The sequence below is a fragment of the Eubalaena glacialis genome, chromosome 9 (assembly GCF_028564815.1).
Source record: "Eubalaena glacialis isolate mEubGla1 chromosome 9, mEubGla1.1.hap2.+ XY, whole genome shotgun sequence".
Classification (NCBI taxonomy): domain Eukaryota; kingdom Metazoa; phylum Chordata; class Mammalia; order Artiodactyla; family Balaenidae; genus Eubalaena; species Eubalaena glacialis.
The window spans coordinates 4657858-4672735 of record NC_083724.1 but is presented as its reverse complement, the minus strand read 5'-3'; the positions used below and the strand labels follow the sequence as shown (position 1 = coordinate 4672735).

General features: G+C 54.4%; 1 protein-coding gene across 2 annotated transcripts in view; it reads right to left on the bottom strand.

Moving 5' to 3' along the window:
• AK8 (adenylate kinase 8) overlaps positions 1-14581 on the bottom strand; it is a 138076-nt gene extending 123495 nt beyond the window's left edge. The window contains exons 1-4 of one of the 2 annotated variants that reach the window (XM_061200898.1): positions 14441-14581; positions 11730-11814; positions 5037-5086; positions 2703-2816 (exon numbers count right to left, since the gene is read on the bottom strand). In XM_061200898.1, coding sequence (XP_061056881.1) covers positions 2703-2816; positions 5037-5086; positions 11730-11814; positions 14441-14581 — 390 coding nt within the window. The remainder of the gene's footprint in view (positions 1-2702; positions 2817-5036; positions 5087-11729; positions 11815-14440) is intronic. The other variant, XM_061200897.1, reaches the window with a different exon arrangement.
• Between the last annotated feature and the right edge of the window lie 297 nt (positions 14582-14878).

Here is a 14878-nt window from a genome sequence, read left to right as displayed (position 1 = left end):
AAGAACGCCAACAAGGCACCCTTGAAAGCACTTCGAAATACGCTGGTCTGAAATACGCTGATAATTAGAGTAATGAAACCCAGGAGGAATTTCCTTAAACGCCCTCCTCGTTGTTGAATTTTCTAACCCTAATAAAAGCATCTTTATTCTAGAAATGAGCCTGCCTCCTCCACCCTGAAAAGCTCATCTTCTGCAGGAAATGAGATAGCCACTTTCTTTCTAAAACTGTATTCCCACCCCAAAAGCTGGGATCCCCCAAACTCTGCCCACACACTCTGACTCCTGCAAGACAGCAGGGCAGTGCAGGGGCGTCACTTGCTTGCCCTGAGAGTCCCGGCCAGGCGACATGGGGTCCGGAAGTGCTCTGGATTAAGCGGTGCTAGAACCGGTTCACCGTTTGGGTAGCAGGGCGGGGGGTGGGCGCTGACCTTGCTGAAGGCGGCTTTCCTTCACGTCCCTCAAACTGTTACTATCGGCAAACTTGAGGCTGGGAGTTTGCCTAAGTGACACCTTCATCTCCAGGAACTGCCCGCACCCTGCCGGGCCCTCCTGGCCGTGGCCGTGCTCCATGGCCTCGATGCGCCTGCCGTGCACACCCCTCACCAGAGCTGGCCCCGCCGTGGGGCCACCTGACCAGCTGGCCCACACAAATCCTTTTTCTGGAAATTTGGCCTTGGAGCTGCCTCTGTGGGTGGTGTGAACCGAAGACACGGGAACCTGGACGAGGGTGGTGGTCACGAGTGGCCGTGGAAGGCAGAAGACGAAAGGAAGGGAGAACCACGGGGAGAATGGAGACAGAGGCAAGCAGCCGCACAGGGCAGAGGAGGCCAGGGTGCTGCCCAGTTCCCGGCCACAGAGCCAGGGAGGCGGGCGCTTCCTCCATCCGGGGCCCAGGAGTCACTGCGTCCCCCTTCCGATCCCCTCTTCTGCCCGGGGCAGCCCGGGCGATCTCTGCTACTTGCAGCCATGGGCTGGCCGTCTCTGCTACTTGCCCCACCAGCCATCATTCATGGGCAGCCCACGAGGCCCGGAAGCTTCCTTCCGAGTTCTTGGAGGAACAGTGACCACACGGCCACGTGGTCAAGACCCGGCCCAATGAATGAAGATGAAGACAAGACGGGCGGCGACCAGCTCTCGGCTGCGGCCTCTGCAGAGACGGGCAGGAGACCCAGGGTTCTCACCCCGACTGGCGGCCCGAGCCCTGGGCAGCCCCGGGTGGGGCCTGAATCCTGCCCTGGCCCCGGGCACTTACTCAACCTCACCAGGTATCAGCACACCTTGCAGGAAAATCGTGAGGGGAGGAGGGGAGGCCTGTGCACGCTTAGCGCTCAGCAGACACCAGGACCCCTACTCTTCCGAGCCGTCTCCGCTCACAAACAAGAGGAAGCCTGCGTGTCCGGGAAGAACGCCTGAAGGAGCACCCCTGCTGCTCTGGGCTGAAGGCCTGTGTCCCCGCAAGTTCATGTGTTGAAATCCTCAAGGTGATGGTACGGGGAGGTGGGGCCTTCGGGTGCCCTTAAGAAAGAGGCTCCAGAGAGCTCCCTGTCCTCTCGCCACATGAGGCTACCGTGAGAAGACGGCTGTCAGCCAACACTGAGTCTGCGGGCACCGTGACCTTGGACTTCCCAGCCTCCAGAACTGTGAGGTACATTCTGTTTCCCAGCCACCCAGTCTCTGCGACAGCAGCCTGAATGGACTGAGGCATCTGCTTACGCTCCGAAGGGGATTTTGAAAAGATATTTGGACATTTCTATTTGCATTTAAGAGAACCAACATGATCAAGCCCTATATTTCCCTTTTAAAAATGTCTTTCGGGCTTCCCTGGTGGCGCAGTGGGTAAGAACCCGCCTGCCAATGCAGGGGACACGGGTTCGAGCCCTGGTCCGGGAAGATCCTACATGCCGCGGAGCAACTAAGCCCGTGCGCCACAACTACTGAGCCTGCGCTCTAGAGCCCGCGAGCCACAACTACTGAGCCCGCGTGCTGCAATTACTGAAGCCTGCGCGCCTAGAGCCCGTGCCCCGCAACAAGAGAAGCCACTGCAATGAGAAGCCCGTGCACCGCAACGAAGAGTAGCCCCTGCTCACCGCAACTAGAGAAAGCCCGCGTGCAGCAACGAAGACCCAACGCAGCCAAAAATAAAAATAAATTAAAAAAAAAAAAAAGTCTTTCAAATATAGTGTTGGTGGGATTTTAGAAACAGACCCCTGATCCTCCTGGGATGCCACAGGGTGCCCACCCCGAGGGGCGGAAGGAAGTGCCCCTGAGCTGCAGCACTCAGGGTCTTTCCACTCTGGGGAGAGCTGGACCACTGCCCTTTAAACCCCCCGCCAGCTCAGGCCTGTAGGTCCTGGTGCAGGCCGGCAGGCGCATCACCTGTGGGATGGAGACCCCCGCCCTGCCCCCACCCACGTGACCTGGCTGACCCTAAGAAGAGCAGGGCTGGGCCGCTCCCTCGGTACAGCACAGCATCCTCACGGTTACTGGTCCTCTCCCACCACAAACCCCTCACCTCCGTACCCACCGGGATCTGTGGGCCCTACTGAAGAATCCTCTCCTTCCTTCTGTCACATCCTGCCTGTATTTCATTTTACCCCAGTATTTTCTCTCACTTAATCCACCAGGAAATGGAAAGAGTGGGGTAGGTGAAGGGGGAGCCTTGGGAGCTCTCACCCCGTCCTGTTCCCCAGGACCCATCCTACCTGGAACTTCTGATAATGTCTCCTGGCATCTGCAGCCAGAGAGGAATATTCTTTTGCTATCAAGCTCTCCACGCTGAGGAGATTGCTATTCAGGTGTTTGCCAAGCCACATTGCCTGAAGAAAGGAAAGAGGAAAAGAAAATTTTTGTGAAAGGAATAATTAAGAGGACACCATTACAATGCCCGGGTCCTTCCATATGCTACTAGTAAAGGATGTCACAGGGAAGCATAATTATTTCTGGCTGGAAGGAGGCCACCAAGGGAGACAAACCCATAAAGTCCCTCCCAGCCGTGGAATTCTGCTTGCCTGCCATTTCTTCTTCAACCAGCCACTGACTCTAAATGGACCTGGGAAACCTATGCTTTACCGCCCTGGGCCTGCCTCTTCAAGCTCTGTGGACCATGAGTTCTTAACTCAAGAAAGGTTTAGAACAGGAAACACGGGGACAGGCCCTAATAGGGGTCACGACCCATACTCAATGTTCATTTTTTCTTAAAGAATGGGGGATGGCATATTCTCGCCAAGTGAATGTTTAGTTCATCAATGACCACTATATATACTCTACCAGGGAAGAACACATTTTAAGATATAATCGTGCAACACAATGTTCTTAACACCAAGATTAGACTGATGACCATTTCAGCAGCGGGATGATTCAAAAGGCCCCGGAGGGGGAATTCCCTGGCAGTCCAGTGGTTAGGACTCAGCGCTTTCACTGCCGGGGCCGGGGTTCAATCCCTGGCCAGGGAACTAAGATCCCGCAAGCCGCACGGCATGGCCAAAAAGAAAAAGAAGGCCCTAGAGGTCCCCCAGGGCAGGTATGAACCTTCATCTTTCTGCTCCTCGCGCTGGGAAATGTCAGTGACAAGACCAGGAAATAGCCTCTTAGGCTTTCACCATGTATCATCTTATTGTAAAATGAGATTTGTGTGTCCCTACACAGCAGACAGGGGTGGGAACAGTGAATGTGCCCAAAGGCTTGTAGCTGAAACACCAGTTAGTGCCAGCGACTGCCAGGTCCCCAGGTCCAGGAGCCCCTGGTTTCTAACAGTGCAATGGCGATCGGGAGGGTGAACTGCGGAGAGGAGTGAAAGCGGACAGCCTGACCCTGAGGAACGAAGCAGAAAAACTACAGAGAGATAGACGGATGGATGGATGAACGGATGGACAGACAGACAGATGACAGATAAATAGAAGAGCTGGCTGTCCTAACTCCAAAAGCAGGGCCGATGCACGTGGTTTTACGTAAGGACCAGACATCTTAATTCCTTTTCAGAATAAAGCCAGGCGCCAGCTAGTCGGGGGAAACCACCTGCCGCATCATCTGGGCCCAGGAGGAGAGCTGACAGCGATGATACAGTGATCGAGGAAGAGTTCGCTAATGTTTATTTTTTTAAGTAAAGTATATAGTTGATTTACAATGTTGTGTTAGGTTCTGGCGTATAGCAGAGTGACTCAGATACATATATATTCTCTTTCAGATTCTTTCCCATTATAGGTTGTTACAAGATATTGAATATAGTTCCCTGTGCTCTACAGTAGGACCTTGTTGTTTATCATTAACTTATGTTACCTGCTCACTAACCAGGTTTTTGAAAAAACAGAGTTCCATCTCAGATGATAATAATTTGAAGACGCTTTTGGCACTTAAAAAAGGAGCTGAAAGATTAAAACCATACATGGAATGAAGCTTCAGCTTCAGGACAGGGGTTGCCTCCAAGGAGGGAGAGACAAAAAGGAGTGAGGGAAGTGGGGTGAGGTATTTGCCATATCTTTGAGGTTCTACTATCTTTGAAATGGAGAGAAAGTCGTCAAAGCAAATATGACAAAATGATAAGTTCCTGTAAAATCCGGGAGTGGGATACGTGAGTATCTCTGGTGTAGTTTCTCTGCTTTTCTGACTGGTTAAAACATTTCATAATTAAAATTTTACGAGTGCTTCTGAAGATTCCACACCAAAAGTCTTTGCAATGTGTGTGCCATTTGACCCAGCACTTCCCCTTCTAGAAATGTATCCTAAGGATGGAACGAAGGGTTTGCCATGATGGTGGCCATGTAGCCATGAGAAAACCCTGGAAGGAATATCCCACACATTCAAAGAATGCTTATCTCTGGATGGTTGGGGAACTCTACTTTTGTTTTTTGTATTTTCTAGGTTTTCTACTACAAACACATACTGTCTCTTGTCATGAGAAAATAAGTTAAGAAGCAGGAGAGAGAAAACATGAAAAAAAGCTCAGTTATGTTGAAAATTCGCAGAGGTGCAGTCTCATTCCGTCCCTGCAGGACAAATGAGATACTACCGTATTACAACACTTAATGTGATACACTTACTATAGTTGTTTTCCCAGAGGCAGGTGGACCTAATATCACGATCTTCGGCACTGTGGAATAAAGAGATTTGAGTGTCACCATTCAATATGACAAAGCAACCTCCCGCGTCTGCGGAGCTCTGGGTGTATTTCTTTCTTTCCTCCCCAGATTTCATTTTCTGGGAGTGACGCGGTCGTTTGTAACCCAGTGGCTCCGAGATGCTCCCACCACAGAACATACGCTCTGTGTTTAGAGAGGTAAGTGATCACTGAGATGGTTTATTTTTCTGTCTCCAAGGGGATGTGGACACGGTAACTTGTTTGCCAAACTAATAAATATCAAGAACAATTGGGATTTCAAACACCATAAAGCATTTTAAACAGGGACTTTGTCTCAGGGACACGCTCTCAAATAAAGCTGTATTTTATGTAAATCGACCTTCAAAGGTGGGTTGTTTTTTTTTTAAAATATCTATGCCTTTTTATTTAGCAACTTGTATTCCCCATCATTTTACAGAGGGAAATAATGGGGAAAAGCCTGGAGTGTATGGGCCAGATTTATAAAACCCCAGATAGAAAAGGCTTTGTTTTCAAATATGGGCATTTCTATGAAGATGGAAACCGCTGGCTTCGGTGTGATACTCCTGGCTCTGGAAGGCTCCCGACCCTGCAGAATTCCCGAAGACACTACCAAACTAGCGAGTAGGTACTGGCCATTGGAAAAGAAAAAAACAAAAACAAAAATCAGCATCTTAAGAAAAGTGCTAAAAAAAAAAACCAAAAAAACAACAACAAAAAAAGAAAAGTGCTGGAAGGCGTGTGCTTGGGTCAAAACGAAGGAAACGGAATGTGGTGTCTGGACAGGTGAACCCATGCTGGTTCCTCCCTGAGTGCCACCTTGATTATGTCACCCCTCCCCCAGCTATGGGAAGCGAGGGGCGCAGCACCCAGGTTGGGGAACCAGGCCTCTGCCTCTGCCTGTCAGCCTGGCCCCAGCCCACGGGGAAGGATGAACAGGTGTGCACAGCAACTCACGGAGCCCGTTCCTGCCAGGCCTCCGAGAGGGAGCCTCGTCCAGGTGGAGGACCTCCTAGTTTGGGAGTGGACACAGAGAAGGAACTAGAGGGTCTGGCCCCTGAGTACATGATCATCAGCAGACCTACACCCAGCCAGGCTGCTTGGGTTTAAAAAGACTTGTGCCCCAATTCACAGCACCTTCTCATTTTCAGGGGAAACGCAGAGGGCAAGTTCAGGATAATTCACTGATTCACTCCACAAATACTCATCGAGCGCCTCATCCAAGCTCGCACTGGGCTGAATGCTGCCGAGAAAAGCAAGGTGGCCTGAGGCCCGCACCGGGTCAGCGAGGTAATCGCGTTAGACCAGACCTGAGAGGGAGGGCTGGCCTCTGCCCCGTTTCCGCGGGGGAACTGCCTCTCCTCAAGCCCACAAATGATGTCAGGCACACGCCACAGCTTTCTGTTGCTGGTTGATGTCTGTGTGCCCCCAGCCGATGGCCTTAGAGCAAACACTGTCGCTGCCCATGTTTCTAAATCTGGTCCACTGGCCCCACTGTTGTGAAATGTAAGCAACTTGCTTCTTGGAAGCCCAAAGCCTTTCCTGGGGCTGGTGATGTGAATCAGCGATGTGGGACAGGAAGGCCCCAGTCAGGGCAGCACCTGGCCTGCTGCCAGGAGGCGCTGCCAGGCTCCAGCTCAGCAAACCCCTGCACATGCCCTTTCTCTCCAAGTCACGCTCGGCAAGGGAGCCTCCGGGCCTCCTCAGTAGGGTGGACTCAGCTGCCAGTGTCCTTCTGGCCAAGGGGCTCTGTGCTCCTTTAAGTCCCCTTGGACCCTTGTTGAGGGGCCTGACCTCAACAGGAGGCTGGGCTGCGTCCTGGGCATCCTCACAGCCTCGCCTAGCTGGGGATCCGGAAGGCCGCCCAGGAGCCCTGAGCAATCCTCTCCCTCGATCTTGGACTTGCTCGTTCTTCCTGGCGATGTTCTTCCCATGTTCCTACCTTGTCACCTGTCACCTCCCCATCAGGAATGTCCTCCTCACCCCACCCCACCCCAGCCCCACTGGCTTCCTCTTCTGAGATTCTCAGCCCACTCCTGATTAAGGGGCTGCTGCAGCCTTGGTGAGTTCTGTCCCCTGCTGAGCAGCTGAGCGGGTCCCCAGGGCGCAGGGACCAAGTCTCATCCTCCTTTCCTGCAGCCAGAATTGCGAGGAGCCACACACGTAGCAGGGCCTTTGGTGGCCTCCTCCTCGGCTGCCCCCCTCTCTGTGGCCACTGAGTGTTTGGTTACCTTCGTCACCACCATCACTACCTCCTTACAAAGGCATCTTCTGCCAGTTGGCATTCTTGGTTACAAGCTGCAGGAACCAGACGTGGCTGAGTCGGGTAGAGGGGGGTTTATTCAAAGGCCAGCGTGGCTCAGAGAATCCTGCCCAGGCGGGACGCAGGCCTGGGGCCACCTACCAGGAACAATGCCCCACGTGAGGCCACCAAGGGGTGTGGGCGGAGCTGCACTGGGCACCTGACACTGCAGCCCGTGTCCAGAATGCCGCTCAGGCACGGCCACGGCCACCGGGAGCCGGGCTCTGCAGGGCCGCCAGGGAGAGCACCTCCCAGACCATGTCCAGAGTCGGGGCTCCACTGAGCGGAGAAGCTCAGGGCACAGGCCCAGGGCAGGCAAGGCATTTTCCGCTGCGGGGGTGGGAGCCAGGGCGGGGCTTCACAGCCCATTCTCTGCTCTGGCCTTGTAACCTGGGGCAAGGCCTTCCGGGGGCCCTGCAACCTGAGGAGAGAAGCCACAGCAGGCGGAAAACACTGCTCATCGGATGAGTCTGGAAACGAGGTGGCTCTGGGAACACTTGGTCAGGGGAGATTGGAGCTGGGATGCCACGGAAGGCTCGCGGGGAGGGGCTGCATCAGGGCAGCAGGGAGGGAGGTCGAGGGCGGAGGGGCCCGGTACGCTGAAGCAAAGAGCTCGCTCGGACCGTGGGGAGAACGCCTGCTTGCCGAAGCCAGAGGATGAAAGGGCGGTGGGGCGGCGGGGGGAGGAGGGGGGTCTGGCTCAGGTGCCGACGCCCTGCTGCCTCTCCAGGGCTCTGAGCCCAGGCCTCCGCTGAAGCTCCCTAGAACTTGGGCCAGACGCAACAAGGCTCAGGGCCTGAGGGACCGAGAAGAAGGGGCTGCCTGCACCTTGACGAGAGCATTTTGGGAATGAGCCAACTCCCAGGTTGCACGTTCATTTCGACAAAGTTGTGAGGCGCCATGGCTGCTGGGGAAGCCCTCCCCTTCCTGGCTCTGTAAGTGGCACCCAAATTGTACACATCTATGAAAATACTTTAAAAGGGGAACATCCATGGCCTTTCTCCCCCTCTAATTTCTCGCACACATTTATGTGATTAATTTCAGTTTCTTAAAATCTAACACCTTGAAACTCCAGCCCTGCTCATGAGTAATTATTTATAAACAGTGTCATAAAAGGCTGCTTCACTGCCAAGAGTAATCAACTTCTTCAACCCACTTCAAAGGAAATCAAAAAACCTTTCCATCCACAGAGCCTTTTGAGGTTTAACTAGGAGCATGATTTAAAATTCACAAGAAAACCCTTAGGTATTGGAGCTCTAATACACAGCTTTCTTGGACAAACGTTTGATAAAAAACGAAACATACCATTATATACACCATCGCCTGCTTTAATATTGCCCAGGGCTACTGTAAATGCTCACTTTGTACTAAATCTGGTTTTCTCGCAGCGAAGGGGCTGCCAGCCCCTGTGCCGGCGGCTCCCCTCATTCCCTCACATGCACGCTCACCGCCAAGAGTCCAGAGCCTTCTGTCCCTCTACACTAGCCATTGGCCATGCCACCATGCGTCACAGCGAACCCCTACCCACGCAACACCCACATCCAGGAGGCGGAGGGTTGAGCGCCCGGCTGCAGTTAACACGGGCCACTGCATGGCCGGGAGAAGGCAGGACCGACTGACCTGCTAGCCCGGGGCTGCAGAAGTGCTCGCTGGACATCAGGGGACCTCTCCAGGCCTCCTGTCCTCTTCTAGAACCACGAGGGTTGGGTGAAACTCTTTTCACCTTCCCCCTCTCCTAGAGAAATCCCGGAAGCATGGCCTTCTCCCTTCCTCCTCCTCCTCCCCCCCTCCTTCTCCCACGTTTTTCTTCACTTGTAGGTGGAGGCCCGGGCATGGGAGGGAAACCCAGAGATGCCCCTCTCTTCATTTAAGTTGTTGGGACTTGAGCCAAAGGGCAAAGATGTGCCAGCATCCCTCAGAGCTGCCGGCCCAAGGCCTGGGAGTGGGGATGGAGGGCTCTGGGAACAAATCAACCCCTCAAAACAGTGGTTACTGGGATCCAATGACTCGACTCCCTGAGAGAGCATCTGGACCAAAAGCCTGGACTCCAGCCATGGGGGAGGACAGCCAGGAGGCCGGCCCCCAGCTCCAGCTGAAAGGGGAGGGCCTGAATTCTCCATCCCTACTGGAGAGCAACAGAGCAGGTGTAACGTGGAGAAAGGAGGAAGGGCTCCGTGGAGGGCAGCCTTGGAAAGGAGGCCCGGGAACGAATGGAAAGGGGTGCTGAGGAGGGTGGAAGGAGGTGGGAAAGGGGAGAGAAGCAGGCTCTTACAGGTGGCTGTGAGACCAGCGCCCGAGAGGACTGTCCCGCCGATGCCGACTGCACTGCATCAGACGACATTTGAACTTAAAAATTCTGGTCAAGTGGATAGTTTGACACTGAAAATCATTTCTGCACACAGAGGAGGAAGATTAAAGCATAAAGAAGGACTGTGCCTCAGATTTCAGGCTCTTGAATTTCTAGCAGGGAGACTAGCGAAGCCTTGAGGTCTGTGGTAGAACACACAGCGTGGCACACACGCCCCTAAACAGAATTTTTCAAACCATAAGTAGCAAGTGCCACCACAACCCAACTTAGGGTTCAAATGGTTATATTATTATCAAGTATGGTTTTCATTTAGAAAAACCTCATTAAGCTTTTCACAAGTGGACACTTGCATGGCACCACCTGAAGCCCGGCGGGAGCATCAGGGCCTTGTCATCCCTTCCCACGGTGTCACTGACCAGTCGCCATGAATGAGGCCGGAGCTTTGCCGCCTCCATCTCTGTTACCAGACATGCCCATTTTACAGAGGAGGAAACTGAGGCCGAGAGAGAGCAATGATCTCTTGCCATTTCGTCACACTTAACTAGGAGATGTGAGCACAGATGTGCTGGAGGCTCCCTGGTGGGGGGAATGGCGGGAAGGGACACCTCCCTGAACTGCACTTCCCTGCACTTCCCTGCTTTTGCTTCGCTCTTCACTTTGAGTTTACTTCACTGTTACTTTACCTTTATCTGGCCTTTAACTTTTACTTCTTTTGACTTTGCTTTGCTGTATTGATCGGGCGGGGGCAGTACGAGAGGGGAACACGGGCAGAAGTGCTCCCAGCAGCCCTCAAGTAACAGAACTTAGCAACACCGGGCCCCGCGAACAGCCGGGGGGTGGGGGGGCAGGGGGCTGCAGAAACGTCTTCCTTCAGCCAACGGAGGCCACTTGGTGAGGCCCGGGCAGCAAGCTGGGGTCTGGAGCAGGGCCACCAGGAAGCAAGGGGGCTTCTCACCCCCCAGAGCAGGTGAGCCTCCCTCCCGCCCCGACCAGAGCACCAGGGAACGGAGGCCCCTTAGAAGACTCTCCGCGGGGCAGACTGGATCCCCCACCTCCGTCACCCCTGCTCGGTCTCCACCTGGGGCACGCGCCCTCACACTCAGCGTCCATTCTCGAATATGCCTCCCTGGAGGCTCAGAAAACGGCACTCCTGGGGCTCTCCGCACCACACTGAACCACCCTGCTTAGGTCTCTGAAACGGCCCCTCACTCCGATGCCCTGACCCTGCCCAGGCCACGCGGAAGAGGCCAGGTGTCCCTGGCAACCTGCAGGCTTGGAGTCTCCTCTCTCACCATTTCTTTTTTAAACTACTTAGCATCCTCTCTCATCTTAGGCCTCTGAACCCCACCACGGGGCATCTCAGGCCTCCATCCCTCTCGGCTGCACCAAGCCCTCATTTCACTGGTGCGCTGGTAGCTCCTTCAAAGCGGCTAATGCTCCAATGAAAGAAACATCAAAGCTCCGAGACACTGGCCTCCCTGACAGCTCACACAGGACGGCAACGATCCTCCACTTGGCAAATCGACCGTGGGACGGAGCGCCTCCTCTCCCCCCTCCCTGTCCCGGGCGCCGGCCTTGGGTCTGGTCGGCCTGCGCTCGCCTGGGCGAGGTTTAGGGAGCTCTGGAACTCATTAACGGGCGCCGACAACGAGACCATCAGGAAAACCCGAGTGTTGCCTGTCTGGGTAGACCAGAAACCACATTTACACCTGACAAGTGGAGTGATCACAGAGCTTAAACCCAACAGGCGACATCAGCTGGGGCGTGCCAAGGCATTAATAATTAATTCCGCGGGCCATTCTGAGGTTTTCATTTTAATCACTTGTCAGGAGAATTTGTATGAGTTGTGCTCCAAAAGAAATTAAGGCATTTTTCAATTCACCACCTCCCCAAGTTGGCAAAACCTTTCCCCACCCTGTTCTGACCTCCCTTTAGACACAGGGAGGACAGAGTGGTTCCCAGAGGTTCCCAGGAGGAGGAGGGGAGGGAGACAGCTGGGTGGGGGGTAGGCCCACTCCAGTGCTCACCGTAATCATTGTCTCGTTGCAAATGATCAATCATGAATGGGATGGGGTCCTTGGGCTGGTGGATCAGGAGCTGCTCCAGCATGTTCTGTGGGCACAGGGCAGACACCCAGGTGGTTAACACCTGCATGAGCACCCAAGGCCCCAGGCTCAGGTGGCCCAGCACCCTGGTATCGCAGTGGATACCAGTTACGGGGCCTGATCTCTCCCCTGCCCCCCACCCTAGCTGGCATCTGTCTGGGTCCCTGTGAGCAGGCCGTGTGGGCTTTGCTGGGGAGGCACCCGGACGGAGGCGGAGCTGGAGGGATGGCGCCCCTGACTCAGAGCAGGCAGTCTCGGGGCCCTCGCCCCTCACTTCCTTGGTGACTCCCAGACCAGCCTTCTCTCGGTTTCTCTCCCGCACTGCACCCGTTCACCCCTCAGAGCCCTAGCAAATGCTGTTCCTTCAGCCTGGAACACTTTTCCTCAGGCCTCAATGGAAACATACCTTCCCGATGATACTCACTAGGTCAATCCTGTCATATGTTCCTGCAGCCCCCGTGCATCCCCTTTATCTCCTCCCCCTTGTTCCAGTGCCCGACACAATCCCAGTAGGTGCCCCACGCGGATGTCTGCTGGGGGACGTGGCCATCGCTGCTACCTGTCTCCCTCCAGAGTGGAACAGATATCTAAAAGAGTCCTGGGATTGTCTGGCTATTTAATCCTAAGGGAAAGCAGCTTCCACGGTTCCAGAACAAAAGGCTCAGAAATGAACCAGGTGGCTGACAGCAGCGGGGCTGGTGCACTAAGGAGCAGCCTTATGCCCTAGGGACAAGCAGGGAGGGGCTGTAGCCCTTTGGGGGCAGAGGGAGAGCAGGGCAGTAAAAACAGCATGAACCATGAGAAGTCCTAGCCCCACTCCGCTTCTCACCATCAAGACCCTTCCCTTCTCTGGGCCTCAGGTTCCCTGCCCATTAAAAGGCACAGTTGGACGAGATCCCTAGTCACATATCACTGGTGAGATGGTGTGAGCTGATTTTAGATGGTTCTCAGATGAATATTTTAAATTTCACTTTTACACGGTTGCATATCTAATGTGTATTAGAAAAATCAGTATGTCAAACCTACGATTTCAAGGATATTGCTTAGGATGAGGTGAAATAAGTTAATTTTTTTAAGTGGGTTGATTTAAAGAAATGATTAAGTTAAAATGTAAATATGGTGTTGGTTATATGAATCTATACCTGTGATAATATTTCATAGACTCATACCCAAAAAATGAGTGCTGGTAAAAATGGATGAAATCCAAATAAGGTCTGTAGTCTAGTTAATAGCATTGTACCAATGTCAATTTCCTGATTTTGACAATGTACTACAGCTACCTTAGATGTTACTACTAGGGGAAGCTGGATCAAGGGTACACCAGAACTCTGTACCATTTTTGTGACTTCCTGTGGGTCTAAACTTATTTTAAAATAAAAACATGGGAATTCCCTGGCAGTCCAGTGGTTAGGACTCAGTGCTTTCACTGCTGGGGCCCAGGTTCAATCCCTGGTCAGGGAACTAAGATCCCACGGCCTCACTGCACAGCAAAAAAAAAAAAGCCAGAAAACGGAAATGGTAAAAACCATGGAGGGAGCACACAAATGACTAAGGACTGGAAATACTGGACCAAAAGCTTCCTCAGGCTGCTCCTTCCAACAACTGCTACGAGATACACCAGATTCTCTAGAGCGGGGCACAGTGCTCCCAGGAGTTGCCCCATCCTGCCCACCACTCGGTGACTTAGGACTCAGCTGGCCATCTTCTTCACTTAGATTGGCCACTCAGTTTTAGAAATCTCTCGTGTGCCCTCTATCAGTTAACACTTTCCAAAGGAAGCCTATGTTTGCTGGAGGGATCTCAGGTTTCTTAGTCTGAGTTCTTCTCTCAGCGCTGTCAGAGGCTCAAACGGCCACTGGCGTCACTAAGGAGGTGCCTCTGGGGACGGGGTGTACCCGGAGGAGCAGACAAACGCTCCAGCTTCCCTTTGGCCCTCAGAACCTCGGAGTGGCTGAAAGTTCCTCCGGTCCAGCTCCTGAAAGGCTTTACTTCCACGAGATGCAGAAGGGAAGCCTGGAGCACATGCAGGGGCACGGCTTTGCCTAAGGTCACACAGGGAGTAGGTCGGTCAGGTCAGGAACTCAGGATGAGGCTTGGGAGGTGCCCTGAACTCTTGGCCCTGAGGAGGAAGGGCCAGGTAGGAAATGCTGCTGTCCAAACCACAGGGCTGCTGTCCCAGGAGGTGGCCCTCTCAGAGGACGGAGAGGGCCACCTTCAACGCAGACACTCCCCAGCTCAGAAACCAACACTGCAGACGGCCTGGGAATTGTCAGCACCAAATGAGCCCCTTGGAAACCACCTCTTGCAACCTGGCGTCTCAAAGATGGGGGAACTGCGAAAAGAAAGGGACCTCTTCCAGATCATGGACTTGACTGGGGCGGGGCCAGGACCAAATCATGGCCAGCATGGCCTGCCCCCTTTCCTCCCTCCAGGGAGGGTCAGGGAGCATCTTTTGGTCGAGCGGTCCCTTGGGATACGATGGCACAGGAGTCGAACAACCCAATTTGGGCGTCCTCGTGGGTAACAAACGTGACCCCTCCCTGATGCGGCGTCGCCGGCGCGCAGCCGGACCGCAGCAAGAAGTTCCCCGGCCACCGCCTGGTGTCGCGACAGGGCAGGGCTGCCCGGGTCACCTGCATCAACTCGAAGACGTGGTTCGCCTCCCCATACTGGGGCATTTCCGGGGGGATGCGGTGCGGGGCGGTGGTCGCGTCCATATCGCCGTGCAACGCGTCCGCTGCCTGCTGACCGCCGTCGCTAGGGCCTCGCGTCATCAGCGCGCGCCGCTCACTGGTGACCGCCGTCGCCAGGGGGTGCCGCGCCGTTGCGTCATCAGCACGCGTCGCGCCCGCCCACCGGCGAGGCTGGCGCCTGGCCTGGGCCCCCGCTCCTCCGCCGGCGTGCTCAGCCGCCTGGGGCAAGTGCTTCCCTGCCCTGGCCTCATCCGCGCCCCGCTGCGCACCCCCAGCGGGGCACCTCAAGTCCCCTCCAGCTGTGGCCTTCTGGGGTCAGAGGTGTCTCCTGATAGGGCCCCCCTGTGCTGAGAGACCCCACTACACCCCGAGGGCACG